Raw genomic sequence first — 13979 nt, 5'->3', positions numbered from 1 at the left:
TGCACACCCGAGCTTCCTCCTGGGCCATTCTCCCAGCGGCTGGACCAGCCCAATGCCTTCTGTCCTTAGACCCAGAGACCTCACCTGTCCTTTTCTTCTGGAACAAGTCTGGCCTCTGGGCATTAGCTCCTCCTAGAGAGCCTTTCTGAAGTCACAGCTGTGCACAGAGTGAGGAGGAATGTGCCCCAGCCAGGGTCTGGGTGCTCTGCTGGGAAGCCTCCCTGCTAAGAGGTCTATGCCCTTCCCTGTTCCTCTAGAGGCCTTGGGGTCAGTGTGCACAGTGTGACCAGGGTCAGAGGTCAGAGTGTGAGAGATCAGTGTGACCAGGGTCAGGGGTCAGACTGTGACCAGGATCAGAGTGTGACCAGAGTCAGGCTCAGTGTGTGACTGGGGTCAGGGGTCAGGTGTCACCTTCACTTCGTCTGGGAAGCTCTTGTGTCCTTAGAAAGAACAAACTAGACAAGTAGGTTAAAAAGGCAGGGAGCAGAGGTCAGTAAAAGAATTACTGTAACCGGCAGTCCAAGCAGGAGTAAGAACCAGTAGCAACTTTGATCTTGGTCCAGGTAGAGTCAACACTTGAGTTACCCTCTTCACAGGAATGGAGCCATTTGGAGTGGTCATATATATTTTTTTATGTATTTTAACCTAGTTAAAGTAGTTGAAGGACTGACAACCTGAACGTTAGCAGACAAAATAAATCTTTTTTTTTCCAGGAGAACGAGCCTGAAAGCCAATCTGGACACGGTGCTTTGCCAGGTAGCCAGTTGTCTACGCTTGTCTGAGTAGGTTCTAGCCTTTTAATGTGGTATTAACATATAAGCCAAAGTAGTTGTCTCCAGTAACAATTTTAGTGTTTTTCTAGGTATGAGAAGATGTAAGAATTTGGGCTCAAGAAAATGCTTACATGAAGATATCTAACTATCTGAAGGCCTGTTTTGTCCGTTTTCCCAGAGCACAAACTGAGTGCCTGATTTCTGCTCTCCGCCCTGAGTTCCTTCAGGGGGCGTGAAGGGCAGCAGCTGTAGTGGCGTGATTTGACCTTCGCAGAGGCAGCAGCGAGTGCCAGTTTTCAGTGGGCAGGGCCCCTTCACAGCCACAGGTTGGCCACGGTTTGGGGGCATTTCGTGACCATTTTGCCCCTCGGTGCCGGGAATGCTTACTCCCAGGTCTGTCAAAGACTTCACTCACGGGCCACTCAGTCTGCTGATTCTGGACCAGGCCCCACGAGTAGCCAAAGTCTCTGGACCGCACCTACCTTACCGGCCTCTTGGTCCAGGGAAATAGTCCCTCTTGTTGCTTCTTCTTCTACCTGCAGTCACACTATTACAATCACTGATCTCGTATGGAACTGTAGCCCACCATTTTATCAGGGGCTCAGTCACACACTTGGTAATGTAAGAAACAACACTTTTTGAAACGGGCAATATAGAAAACTATAATAAATAATATATCAAATATATTATATTTATAATTTATATTAAACATATTAAATTCTGTTAATAAAAAAATTTATTTACCTAATTTTAATTTAATCTTAGAAAGCCCCCTCCCTTTTTAAACAAATCTTGAAGAGGTTATATTTTTGCATGGGCGTCAGAATGAAATCACAGCCCTCTGTGATGACAGGCTTAAGAAGCACGTTTAAAATCTCATTGCAATTCAATAGGCAAAGCAACTTGGTTGCTGCTGTGACATATAGCATTTTAAGAGAGTAACTAGAGCCATGACTAATGACATTTACCGGGACATGTCAGGTCTTTACGAATTCCATTTAAGTGTTAGAACACCTGTATTAGTAACACGTACCACAGAATAGTTACAGTGTAACAAGGTATTCACTTAGCAAAAATAACAATGAAAGATTTCAAAGGCAGTTCAACATCTTAAGAAAATTTGTACCCTGTACAAAACTCTTTTATCAGGTTTCCAAAAGCTCCCTTTTTTACTTTGTGTATCCAAAGTAAAACTTTTCCCACACAGAAACAGTCACCTGTGAGCCAGACCTACTTCCTTTTCCCTTAAGAAAATGCAATTTCATTCCTCATACCGTGTTTACCAAAAACACACATCTTCCTCTCTTTAAGGAACCAAGAACTGATCTTTATCTTAGCATTCATAGATGGGACAGCATAAATACCAGTGATAATTTCTAAAAGCCTTTGCTTTCTTATAGAAAACATCTCAGGATGACACCAACCATTCTTCATTAATAGTCCAAAATGCCTTTAGTTTTTCTGTAAGAGGAAATTAGTTTCCAGTTATCAGTGTTTCAGAATCTTATTTTATTTAGAAATGACATAGCTAGTCAATAAACTTTTTCATCACTTAGTTTAGCATAACCCTAGAAATTCAGGTTACCAAAATCTGGACAGACTGTTTTAGACAAAGGTCCGTCTAGTCAAGGCTATGGTTTTTCCCATGGTCATGTATGGATGTGAGAGTTGGACTGTGAAGAAGGCTGAGCACTGAAGAATTGATGCTTTTGAACTGTGGTGTTGGAGGACTCTTGAGAGTCCTTTGGACTGCAAGGAGATCCAACCAGTCCATTCTGAAGGAGATCAGCCCTGGGATTTCTTTGGAGGGAATGATGCTAAAGCTGAAACTCCAGTACTTTGGCCACCTTATGCGAAGAGTTGACTCATTGGAAAAGACTCTGATGCTGGGAGGGATTGGGGGCAAGAGGAGAAGGGGACGACAGAGGATGAGATGGCTGGATGGCATCACTGACTCGATGGACGTGAGTCTGAGTGAACTCCGGGAGTTGGTGATGGACAGGGAGGCCTGGCGTGCTGTGATTCATGGGGTCGCAAAGAGTCGGACACGACTGAGTGACTGAACTGAACTGAAAGAATAATTATTCTTAACAGAGTTTATCTAAAAGCTCCAGTCTAATTTGCATTCTTTCCTTAAAAATTTCTTCACTGGAGTTACTTTCCTTGCTGACAAAACTTGTAACAGATATAACAAAATTTTATTTAACTTATATTAAATGTAGTCACAATGAAAATATTATGCTTAATGTTAATGACTCTTAGACCTGTCTATATGAGATCAATAAGCATTAATACCAGCTGTTAATTTAATACTAAATACTTCACAGTTTACATGAACCTGAAATTTATTTAGCTTAATTTTTCTTAGAATTAAGTGCATTTGTACTTAGAATTACAAGTTTCATTTGTAAGTGCTTCAGTTCATTTCAGTTCAGTTCGGTCGCTCAGTCGTGTCCGACTCTTCGCGACCCCATGAATCACAGCACGCCAGGCCTCCCTGTCCATCACCAACTCCCGGAGTTCACTCAGACTCACGTCCATCGAGTCAGTGATGCCATCCAGCCATCTCATCCCCTTATCCTCCTGCCCCCAATCCCTCCCAGCATCAGAGTCTTTTCCAATGAGTCAACTCTTCGCATGAGGTGGCCAAAGTACTGGAGTTTCAGCTTTAGCATCATTCTTTCCAAAGAAATCCCAGGGCTGATCTCCTTCAGAATGGACTGGTTATAAGTGCTTACTTTTCTTTAAACCAATTGAATAGAGTTCATTTACAATTAAACTCAGCAATATTATCTAAAGACAAAGACACATATCGAGACACACATATATACCTGAACAGACAGAGATGTCATAGTTTCTGATTGAGATTTAAAATGTCTCTTAGCCCCTCTTTTTTCCCCTTGGCTTGAAATTCTATTAAAAATTACCTCAAAGCTAAAGTTTCAGGCAAGGTGGGCTGTGTATCTCAAGGACATGATAAGAGTTAACTTCAAGTTTTCTCTAGGTATATATTTTTTTAACAAGCTTTGTGAATGTTGCTCAATTGTGTGTGACTCTCTGTGACCCCATGGACTGTATAGTCCATGGAATTTTCCAGGCCAGAGTACTAGAGTGGGTAGCCTTTCCCTTCTCTAGGGGATCTTCCCAACCCAGGGATTGAACCCAGGTCTCCTGCATTGCAGGCAGATTCTTTACCAGCTGAGCCACCAGGGAAGCTCAAGAATACTGGAGTGGGTAGCCTATCCCTTCTCCAGGAGATCTTCCTGACCCAGGAATCGAACCAGGGTCTCCTGCATTGCAGATGGATTCTTTACCAACTGAACTATCAGGGAAACCCAAGCTTTTAACAAGCCAGTTTTTAACTGCATATGCAAAAAGAACTGATTTTGCAATTTCAAAAAAAAGAAATTTTGTTTCAGCCCATTTTCTCCAGAGTCTAAAGAATATTGTGGCCACACTCTTTTTTTCTTTCTGTGATCATGGTCTCCTAATTAAATTTAAATCAGAGAGTGCTCAAATTGACTCTGACAACAGGGGCAGGTTGACTGATAAAATCTTGTCCCAGCAGAGACTGTCTCTCTGGGGAGGTGAGGCCTTTGTCCTGTCAGAAGAATCTGAAGGAGTAAGGGAAATTAGGGTAACCCTAACCCTAACCCTAACCCTGCCTGCGAGATAGGAGAAATTAAAAGGGAATTTTTTAGAATGTTAGGAGAATTTTTCTGATTTCTTAGGCTTTTGATTATAGGAGAAAGTCCTAGACATAAGGGACCCTCAGTCCATTTTCCCATCCTGTGGCAATAAAGATAAGAGACCCATTTTCAGGTCATTTTTTAATCCCCAACTTAAAGGCCAGGCACTGCTGCAGTAAGACTTAATTTTTTTCCTTTCTTAGCACATCTGTGTTTCTTCTGGCTTAGAAAGGGATCCACCCACATTGAATAGCCTGCAACCAAGAACATAGAGCTTGTAGCAAAGTAATCCAGTATACCAGTATACAATCCATTTAGGAGGACCGGAGCATCCCCTGAATTCCATTCGATCTTATTGTCTGATGAGGTTTTGAGTCATGAATCCATTGAATCATGGCCAGATGTCTCTGGCCCCGCTTCGATACCCTGCACAGGGCGTCCAACCCAGCATGGCCAGAGAAGGGCTTTTAGACCATTGCCAGCGTGTTGCCAGGGCTCTCCTTGAGTGAGGTCTGTTGTAGCATCACAGTCTGCACTAAAGTGGCCAGGCTGACAGGCTGGCTGTTACAGTGCGCGGGCTGTCAAGTCCTGGAGTGAAGGGGAACTCCTAGAGGGACAGAGGTGGCCACAGTGGGAAACGCCACCGGGGTCAGGATCTGAGGGTTGAGAGGTGGAAGCATTTCCACAGAGGATTTCTGGACACAGAGTAAGATGGGAGATTAAGCAGAAGAAGAACCCCAAGTGTATCACTCCACTTGTGTGGAGTCTAAGGTAAATCTTGTTTCCCAAGTTAGAGTAGGTAAGAGAAAAAGTAAAGAGCTGGGAGCAGGCCGGTGAGCAACATCGGGGGAAAAGATGCTGGAAGGCAGGGAGGAAGTGTTTCTGGAATCCTCCCCCTAGAAGGGGGAGGTAATTTTTGTACCCTAGGAAATAAAGCGCGTCAGGTAGCAGGGTGCAGTTGTTGGAGGCAGGGGCAGGTGCCGAGCTCCAGCTCCCAGCGTTTTACTCACAACGTTGATGAAGACACAGTCCTTGGGCATGGGGTCGTAGTGTAGGCAAAGTGAGAGAAAGCGGGAGATAGGAAAGAGAAGAGAGCCTGGGCTCCTTCACCGAGCTGATGAAGCCTTGTAGGTCTTGGGAAGGGAACAATGCAGAGGGAATGTGAGCGCAAGCCAGTTCCCATGGAGGAGAGACAGAGAGCAAAAGTCAGAAGTCTCCAGCCAGCAGCGTGGGCGAGACCTGCAGTTTACCTAATTCCCAGGTTGCAGCCCCCTCCCTGCCACCCCCGGGGATTAGGCACCATTTGATCTCAGCGAGGCAGCAGTGAGCAGTGGCATGAGGCAAGATCTTAATGCCCTGCCCAGGAATTGAACCGAAGGAGCCTGAATGAAAACCAGGGATTCTAGCCACCAAACCAGCAAGGGTTAGAGGCTAGAAGCTGTTTTCTCCTGGATCTTTGCCCCTTGTGAAAAATGCATTTATCACGTGGGCAGAAACTGTAAACGCAGGTACAAAGTTTATTATTAGAGACATTATGCAGCAGCAAGTGGGAGGACCATAGAGAAATGGTTTAGCTGAGATAGAAGCAAGGCAGAGATGCACACCCAGAGAGGAAGGGTGTGGGCAACCCCCCTGCTGAGGAGGAGCCCTGTAAAGAGGCCGTTAAGTCATTTCTATTGGTCAGTTCTTCTGGGTCTTTCTCTTCCTTCGGGCTGGTTATCTGGTTTCTTTCTCCACACCTGACTTACCCTGGGACCCTCCCCTGGGATGTGCACACACCCCTCAGCCAAGATGGATCTGTAAGTGAAGGCTTCTGAGAGGGGCAAGACTCATTATGGTCTGAAGTTACCCCTTGATTTTTGACCCACAAAAGAGCCTTTCTGTGCGTATGTAGTGTCTCCCTTATTCCAAAAGGGGGAAGTGGAGATCCCTTCATCCTTTACTCAAACAGGATTTTGCACTGCTCTGTCCTTGCCATGACTATTGCCTTAAGGCATTCACAAGAGAAAAACACTGGGAAAAAAAAAAAAGAGAGAGAAAAACACTGACTATTGACTCTGTTTCTGTTGTTACTTTCCTGTTGGAAGGCAAAAGAGAGGCTGACTGTAAACGCCTTAACTGGAAACTACCTGTCTTTTGCCTCAGGAGATGCAAACAGGAGGCCAGTTGTGAATGTCTAACCGGGAGCCCACGTATCTCCTACACCAAGGCCTGCGAGCCCACTCCTGTCCCTAAGCTTGCAAATGAATCTCAAAGCCTCAAAAGCGGAAGCTTCACCAGCACGCCAGCCTGCAGTGAGTAGGTGGACCAGTTGTCCTCCAGAAAGCCAGAGCAACAGTCCTGTTTTCCCATCGGTCAAGTGGGCCTCCCTCCAGAAGCGGTGGCTTGAGAGGCCTGCCCCCTGGGGAGTGATGATGGTCATGATCTTGACCGTTTGCTCGGGCCTGTGGGTGTTTGCCCAGTGCTGGGGAGGGGTGGGGTGGCGAGGAGCAGAAACGCCGTTGCTCTTAAGAGAGGCCCCGTGATGGGTGCCAGCCCGGAAGAGTGATCCTGAGAGCAGGAGCCAGACCTCCTGGGAGTGACGTGCCAGGCAAGCCATTCTGCTAAAACGGGCGATGTGCTGTGGGGGCAGCAGAGGTGACCGTCTGCAGGGGCCAGTCCTGCCGGCCCAGGGGCCCTTGTGTGTCCACTCTGGCAGCCCGAGAGTGGCTTTTGTCCTTCCCTCTACCTGGTGGGCCCCTCTGGGATGGTCGGTCTCAGACCCCGCCCCCCAGCAGAGGAAGAACTAGCTAGTGTCAGGAGTAGAAAGCTGGGTGCTGGGTGGATTCCTGGGGTCCTGCCTCCTCTCCAGCCCCATCAGCCTTTCCCAGGGGCCAGCTGGGTGAGCTGGTAGGTCGGTCTCACTTCCTGGGAACCAGAACCAGGGCTGGTCCCAGTGAGCCCCGGGGCTTCTCCTGCCTTTCCTGCTTGGCTCCCCTCCCCTGGGTTATCATCTGCCCTGGTCCAGGGCTGGCTCCAGGGCCAAGCCTGGGAGAACCAGGGTAGGTGGGAGTCTAGGAGGGACAGAGCCAGCAGGACCAGCCAGACCAGACCACCGGGGTTGAGTGCAACTGGGTGGCTGGTGAGGACCGAAAGAAAGCAGGTACATGTATTCACTCATTTATTCACTGGCTTGAGGAGGTACAAATGACATCTCTGGTGTACACAGAGGGGGGCCATAGCCTGAAGGCTATTCCATGCCCCATAGTGGCAAGGCTTGGGGCATGGGCCTGGGAAGTGCCTGGACCTCAGCAAGTGGACTGAAGGGGAAGGGCACCATCTGTTCATCCGTCCGTCCATTCATTCCCCTGGGGCCTCCGGTGTGCCGGGCCCGGGGTGGGCACTTAAGCCACAGCCTCCCTCACTCGCACCAGGCCCCAGTTTGGTGGGCGCTATCGTCCTCATTTTAACCACAGAACAACTGAGGCTCGGAGATGTGAAGAAGCAGCTCCAGGTCAGCCTGAGCGGCAGGACCCAACAAACTTGGCGGGGGGTGGGGGGGCTGGGATAGAAAGGAAAGAGGCCTTTCAGTTTCTTTCCACCTTTCTCAGAGGGTTAGAATCATGAAGAGACACATTTCATTGCCACAAATCACACGCTACAAAGGGAAAAGGAGAAGCAGCCATCCGACCTCCCCTCTGGAGCGTCGTCCACACCCGGGCACCAGCCACGGGGCACCCATGCCCTCCTTACATGATGGCGCCAGAACCAGTCCGGTTTCTGGGTCAGAGCTCTGGCACTGGCTTCTCAGCTGGACTCCAGACAGACGGATGGCGCAGGAGCCCAGGGAGGGCGGTCCACAGAGGGCCTCACCTGCTCAGGCAGCCGCTACTGGGACGCACAGGCTGCTTCCGGACTTGAGATGCCGCCAAGAGCTGCAAGGATGAGCTTGCCCACAGCCCGCCCTGCGAGGCTCTCGTTTCTGTTGGGGCCCCACGGCCCTGACACAGGTGGGGAAGGGGTCTGGCCCAGACAAGCCTGCGGTGCTGGGCGCCCCTCTGCCCTCCTCTTTGCTTTCCACCCTGGTCCAGCGCCCACACACCGGGCTGAACCCCTTGACTGTGGCATTTATGGCTTCTCACACCTAGCTCCAATGTTTTTCTTCTAAGCTTTCCTGACCTGAAGCTGTTATAATTACTTTACATGCTAAAATCCTCTTAAACTTATTAACCCACCTTCCCAGCTTCCCCTTTCTCTCCCAGCTGATGGGAGAAGCAACTGCACGGTGGGGCGGGGTGCGTGGGGGTGGGGGTGGGGCGGGGTGCGGTGGGGTTGGGTTGGGGGTGTGGTGGAGCAGGGCAAGAAGTCCAGCCCGCCTTGGGCAGCCACTTCATCTCTCTGTCTCAGTCTCCCTATCTGTGAAAGGGGCAGGTGACGGCTCCTACACGTAGGGCTGTGCTGGAGTGCTTAGAGCCACAACTGCAGGGAAACTGGCAGCTGTTAGTTACTAACCTTCTGGACAGTCAGTCCCGGCAAGTTCACCTGTTTGGTGTCCAAGGCTCTGCTGGTGCTCCTGCCTGTGCAAAGCCACACACTTCCCACCAGGGGCCGGGCCTGGGCAGGAGGGGAACATCTTCCCACAGCTCTGTGCTGGGTTTCTCCCCCAGCCAGGCAGAACCATCTGTGCGGGTGGTGTGGGCAGACTGGTCCCTGGCACTGCGGCAGTGCCATGGGCGTTGGCAGGGGCCCGGGTCAGCGTGGACAGATGGATGCAGGAGGCAGGAGTAAGATGCTCCCTCCGGCCCCCAACACAGCACTCTCAGCTGCCACTGGAGGCAGGGCTCCACCACATCCTCGCTGGGACTGGGCCGGGGGAGGGATGACCGGTCTGGCCGAGGAGCCACTAGACCCGGGACAAAGCGCTTGCACAAGCTGTCAGTGACCCAGCTTCCCAGGCCTCTCATGCTGAGTCAGCAGAGTGGTCTGCCCGCGGCTGCCCCCGCTATTAGCCTGCACGTGCAGCGGGGGGTTTGGTCTCCTCCCTGAAGTGGCCCACTCCTGGGGGCTGTGGGAAGAGGAGCTGGGGGTGGGGTGGTCAGGCTTCCTCCGAGCCTCCTCCAGGGAGGGGCTCACAAAGATTGGGCGGGACACCCGGTCGCTCCCTGGGCTGAGCACTCCTTCGGGTGCGGTCCTTCTGCTTCGTGGCCCTCTGCGAAGTCCAACCCAGCCCCAGCTAAGGACTTCCTGCCTCGGCTTCCCCAGAGCGTCCAGGTCCCTGACGTCTGGGGGTCTCAGAGGGAAGCTTTCAGGAAAGAATTTCCAGCACAGGTCCCCCTGACAGGGGCCACGCTTAGCGGCCAAAGCTTCTGAGTTCCAGGGACAACCCCCACGAGTTGTGGGGTGTGGGCTGTGCCGGCTGGAAGGCGCTCCTGCCCCTTGGCCCCTCAGCAGACAGACCTGGGCTTCCGCAACCTGGAGGGGTGGGGCTCACCTGGGTGGGTGGGTACCCTTTAAATGATAAGCTTTCTTGGGTCCCTGGGCTTTCCTGGTAGCTCAAAAGGTAAAGAGTCTGCCTGCAATGCGGGAGACCCAGGTTCCATCCCTGGGTCAGGAGGATCTCCTGGAGAAGGACATGGCAACCCACTCCAGTATTCTTGGTCTGGAGAATCCCAAGGACAGAGGAGCCTGGGGGGCTACAGTCTGTGGGGTCGTAAAGAGTCGGACGCGACTCTTCCTGGGCCCCTGGGGGTCTCGAGGCCCAGCGTGATTTGGGGGCAGCTGAGAGCTGCTCCTAGGGATGAGGCAGAAGCGCTCCAGCCGGTGCAGAGCTCTCGCCTCCCCGCGGGCAGGGTCAGAGTCGAGGGGCCGCGAAACCCCCGGGACAGCTGGTGTGGCCTTCGGGCCCGAGGCCGGCGCACCACGCTCCCCTTCAGTCGGGACCCTGTTGCGATCGCCCGCGGCCAGGGGCGAGGGAACGCCCACTGCGCGCGGAGGGAGCAAGGCCCGATCCTTCTGCTGTGATCCCTCCTCCCGTCCTCTGCCTCTCCGGCCTCCCGAAGTCCGCCTTCCCCTCCTCTCCGGCCGGCCCAGCCCGCCCAGTGCGGCCAGACCGTCCGGAGAGGGCGTCGCTCCCGCCCCCGCGTGTCCGTGTCCGACGGGGTTGGGTGAATCCTTTCGGGCACCCGGCAAGAGTTCACTCCGTAAAAGGGCGCCCTCCGCCAGGCCTGCTTAAGGCAGGAGGCCAGGCTTCGGAAGGCACCCTTCCCTCCTGGCCGGCCCAAAAATAGCCCCGGGATCAGCTGTCAAGCTCCACCAAATATAGCCTGATCTATCCAGACCCAAGTCCTGCGCAGGGGCCCAGCGCAGGATCCGGAGGGCCCTCAGGGGCGTCTTCAGGCTGAGCTAGTCCCTCCCCTGCCACAGCCCAGGGGCCCAGGCCTGCCTCCCTCTGCCCTCCAGCCCCCTCCGCCCCAGGCAGCCCTCCTGGAGCCCCGGAGAGCCTACTTCCTGGAACCGGCCCCCACCCCCGGGGCCCCGATCGTCCCTCCCCCTCCAGCACACCTACAAGGCAGAGGGGCCAAAGGGCCCCTTCAAATCAGTGTTCCTGGGCCAACAGCACACTGTGCCCATGTTCCAATCCTTGGATGAGGAGAGGCTTATCTGCCTCGTCAAAGCCAGAAGCCTTGGGAGGTGTAGTCCCACATCAGCCTTTAGGAAACCAGATCACAAACGGGAAGCAGACCTCAGGGTGGCTGGGGGAGGTCCAGTCCTCTTGCAGACAGTCCTGGGTGTGGCTGGGGGGTCCGGGGAGGGCAGAGGGTAGGTGAGGGGTGCAGGGGGAGAGGGTGGGGCTATGCTGCTCAGGGCTTTGCCCTCCCTGGCTTTAGAACAGACCCCAGAGGGTGGCCAGGAGTATAAGGGCCAGAGCCAGGGTCGCGGGGGTGGCAAGGCCAGCGCCATTACAGAGGTCATACTGGCAGCAGGAAGTAGTGGATGCGTGCTTGGAGTAGCCGTCGTACACAGTCTCAAAGCAGCTGGGCACACAGGACTTGCTCACCTTCATCCTGGTCGGGGTGTAGTCTGCAGAGGGGGGGGATGGCAGGCCAGGACCCTGAGAGGGGCCAACCCAAGCATGCAGGGCCATTAGGCCAGGATCCCCTCTGCCTGGGGCTCCCAGAAAGGATCCTGGAGCAGGTGGGAGCCTCCCTCTTCAGCCTCCCCCATTCTACCCTCTGCCCCGCCCCGGTGCTCCCCAGAGAGAGCTGGGGCAGCATCCCAGGAACTCACAAGTGCGCGTCGTCATGCAGTAGGAGACCATGGCCGGGCAGCGCATGGGGTTGAAGCAGTTCTCCCCATTGTAGGCGCACACATGGCAGTCCAGAGCCTGAGCTGCGGCCGGGGAGGGGCCGCAGGGAGAGGGGGTCAGAGAACAGGGAGATCAGCCCCCAGGTCCCATCACCTTCCCCAGGAAGAACTGGAAGGAGAGGTGGTCACTGGGATTTCTGCCACCATCCCCCCAGCTCAGCCTGGCTGACCCCAAAGGTGGGTCTGTCCATCCCTATGTTCTCCATCCATCTTACCCACAGGGAGGCCCACCAGGGCCACGAGGAACAGGGCGAGCAGGGGCGTCATGGCCGGGGGCTAGAGGGCAGAGTGAGAGCAGGGATGTGGAGAGCGGTTGGTCCTTGATTCAACTCAGGCCAGGGCTGGGGCAGGGCACAGAGAGGGTGGGACAATCCCCTGCCCCCCTGGAGCTCCTGGTCAACTGGAGGCGCTGTATTCCTGCAGAGAAGGGAGCAAGGACGGGAGGTCATAGCAGGGCCTGAGGCACCCACAGGGGGCTTGGGCAGAGGGGCCACCCAGTTCAGCCTGGAAGGCTTCCTGGAGAGGGAGACACGAATGAGATGAGAAGGAAGCAGGGTGGGATGCTTCAATGAGAGACACCAGTGCCTGCAAAAGGCCAAGACCCGTGCACACCAGATGAGGCAGTGCCACAGCTAGGGTGGGGTGCCAGGTGAAGGCTGGAGGAGAAAGCTTGAATGCTAGGCCAGAACCCACACCCTCCCTAGGGATGGTTGGGGCAGGGGCCCTAGGGAGCTGGCACCCAGCCCTCCCCAACCCAGGACCCTGAGTACAAGGGCGCCCTTGGGCCCGGGAGCAGGTCTAGCCTCACTGCTCTCCTCCCCTGTGCCTCTGGTGTGTCCTTGCACGGACTTTGAGGGCTCAGCAGGGGCCCCTCTCCTGGGAGGCCTCTGGAGCCCTCCGCCACCGCCGGGCTCGCGGCATTGGTGGGCTGCAGCTCTGTCCAGTCTGCAGGGGACGCACTCTGAAAGGACTGCAGGGGGGCCCTTGCCAGGACAAGAACTTCCCAGCCGGATCCGCTGTCTGGAGCGGAGATGCCCCCTCTCCAGACAGGCTCTGGGCGAAACCGACAACTTCCCTCCCTGCGCGGAGACAGTCCAGCCCCGCCTCTGCGCCAAGGGGGGCTAAATCAGACTCTCCCCTTCCAGAGAACAACAAACCCGTTTTCCATGACCCATTTTCAGGGCGTCCCCCTCGGGGTACAGAAGGTCTGAGTAAGGCCGGGCCCGCAGCGCCAGCTCTTCCCCGCCCTCTCCAGGGGAGCCCCGCCCCCGAGACTGCGGTCCCAAGTTGGGGGATGACCTCAACCATGACCTTCATTCACCACACCGAGGCCCCGTTGCGCCTGGGACTCACCCGTGGCCGCTCTCCAGCCCCTGCAACTCGGGTCTGACAGCGCGGCCGTCCCTCCGTGCGCCCCGCAGAGACCACGCCGCGTTGTCGCCCCCGCGGCAGAGCCGCCCGTCGCCGGTGACCTCACTGCAGGCCCCGCCCCGCCCCGCCCGGCCGGCCCGCGGGCTCGTCCCTCTTGCGGGGCTGGGACCCCTGGCAACAGTCCATGGTGCCCAGGCGTTTAGGCCCCGCGGGAACACCCACGCGACACTCGGACGCACGCGCACCGCGGGACACGTCTGGCCCTGCCTCGCTCTCTCTGTAGTCAGCCCCGCACCCCAGCAGCCCGTGCGTCCCCTCCTTCCTTCCACTCAGTTTAACAGGGAGGGGTGGAGGTGGAGTGGAGCCGACTTCTGGACCGAGCTTCTGCGTCCCCAACCTGGCCCTCCTTTACCTGCAGTGTGACCTCCGCAAGCCACCCAGCATTTCTGGGCCTCCTCCCCACACCTGGTCCCACCCAACACAGGGTTAAAGCAAGTCTTGAAAGGAGTCCACTGTTTCATAACTCCCTTAAACATTAATAATAATGTTTAAGGCAAAATTTAAGACTTTCATGGGCTCTAATTTTTTTTTCTAATGTGAGAAAAGAATACATTTCCTTTGACCCTAAATTTTATTTTTCTTTCAAAGAGCTGAGCCATTTTGGGGTCCCTAGGCACTGAGCCTCCAAAGTGAGGTGGGCACTCTCTCTGGAGGGACTGGGATGGTTGGTCACCCTGTTTGCCAAATAGTCACTGAGATGCCACAGGTGACAGGTGTTGGGGATAAAACTGACAAACATTCC

General features: G+C 54.2%; 1 protein-coding gene across 4 annotated transcripts; it reads right to left on the bottom strand.

Moving 5' to 3' along the window:
- Nucleotides 1–5961: 5961 nt before the first annotated feature.
- LOC113904050 (ly-6/neurotoxin-like protein 1) lies at nt 5962–13456 on the bottom strand. Of its 4 annotated transcripts, none has more exons than XR_003514382.1 (5): nt 13160–13449; nt 12022–12223; nt 11729–11830; nt 8195–11521; nt 5962–8003 (listed from the first exon to the last, which is right to left on the bottom strand). XR_003514382.1 is itself a non-coding variant. In XM_027560693.1 (4 exons), exons 2-4 carry the CDS (start codon nt 12071–12073, stop codon nt 11325–11327), a joined length of 351 nt encoding a protein of 116 aa, XP_027416494.1. In that variant the 5' UTR covers nt 12074–12223; nt 13160–13456; the 3' UTR covers nt 5962–11324. The 4 variants fall into 4 exon arrangements, 2 of the variants coding, with proteins under 2 accessions (XP_027416494.1, XP_027416495.1); XR_003514383.1 differs by lacking the exon at nt 13160–13449 and adding an exon at nt 12964–13054; XM_027560693.1 differs by having other exon boundaries at nt 5962–11521; nt 13160–13456.
- Between the last annotated feature and the right edge of the window lie 523 nt (nt 13457–13979).

This window comes from Bos indicus x Bos taurus, chromosome 14 (genome assembly GCF_003369695.1).
Source record: "Bos indicus x Bos taurus breed Angus x Brahman F1 hybrid chromosome 14, Bos_hybrid_MaternalHap_v2.0, whole genome shotgun sequence".
Classification (NCBI taxonomy): Eukaryota; Metazoa; Chordata; class Mammalia; order Artiodactyla; family Bovidae; genus Bos; species Bos indicus x Bos taurus.
This window is presented reverse-complemented; position numbering and strand designations above follow the sequence as displayed.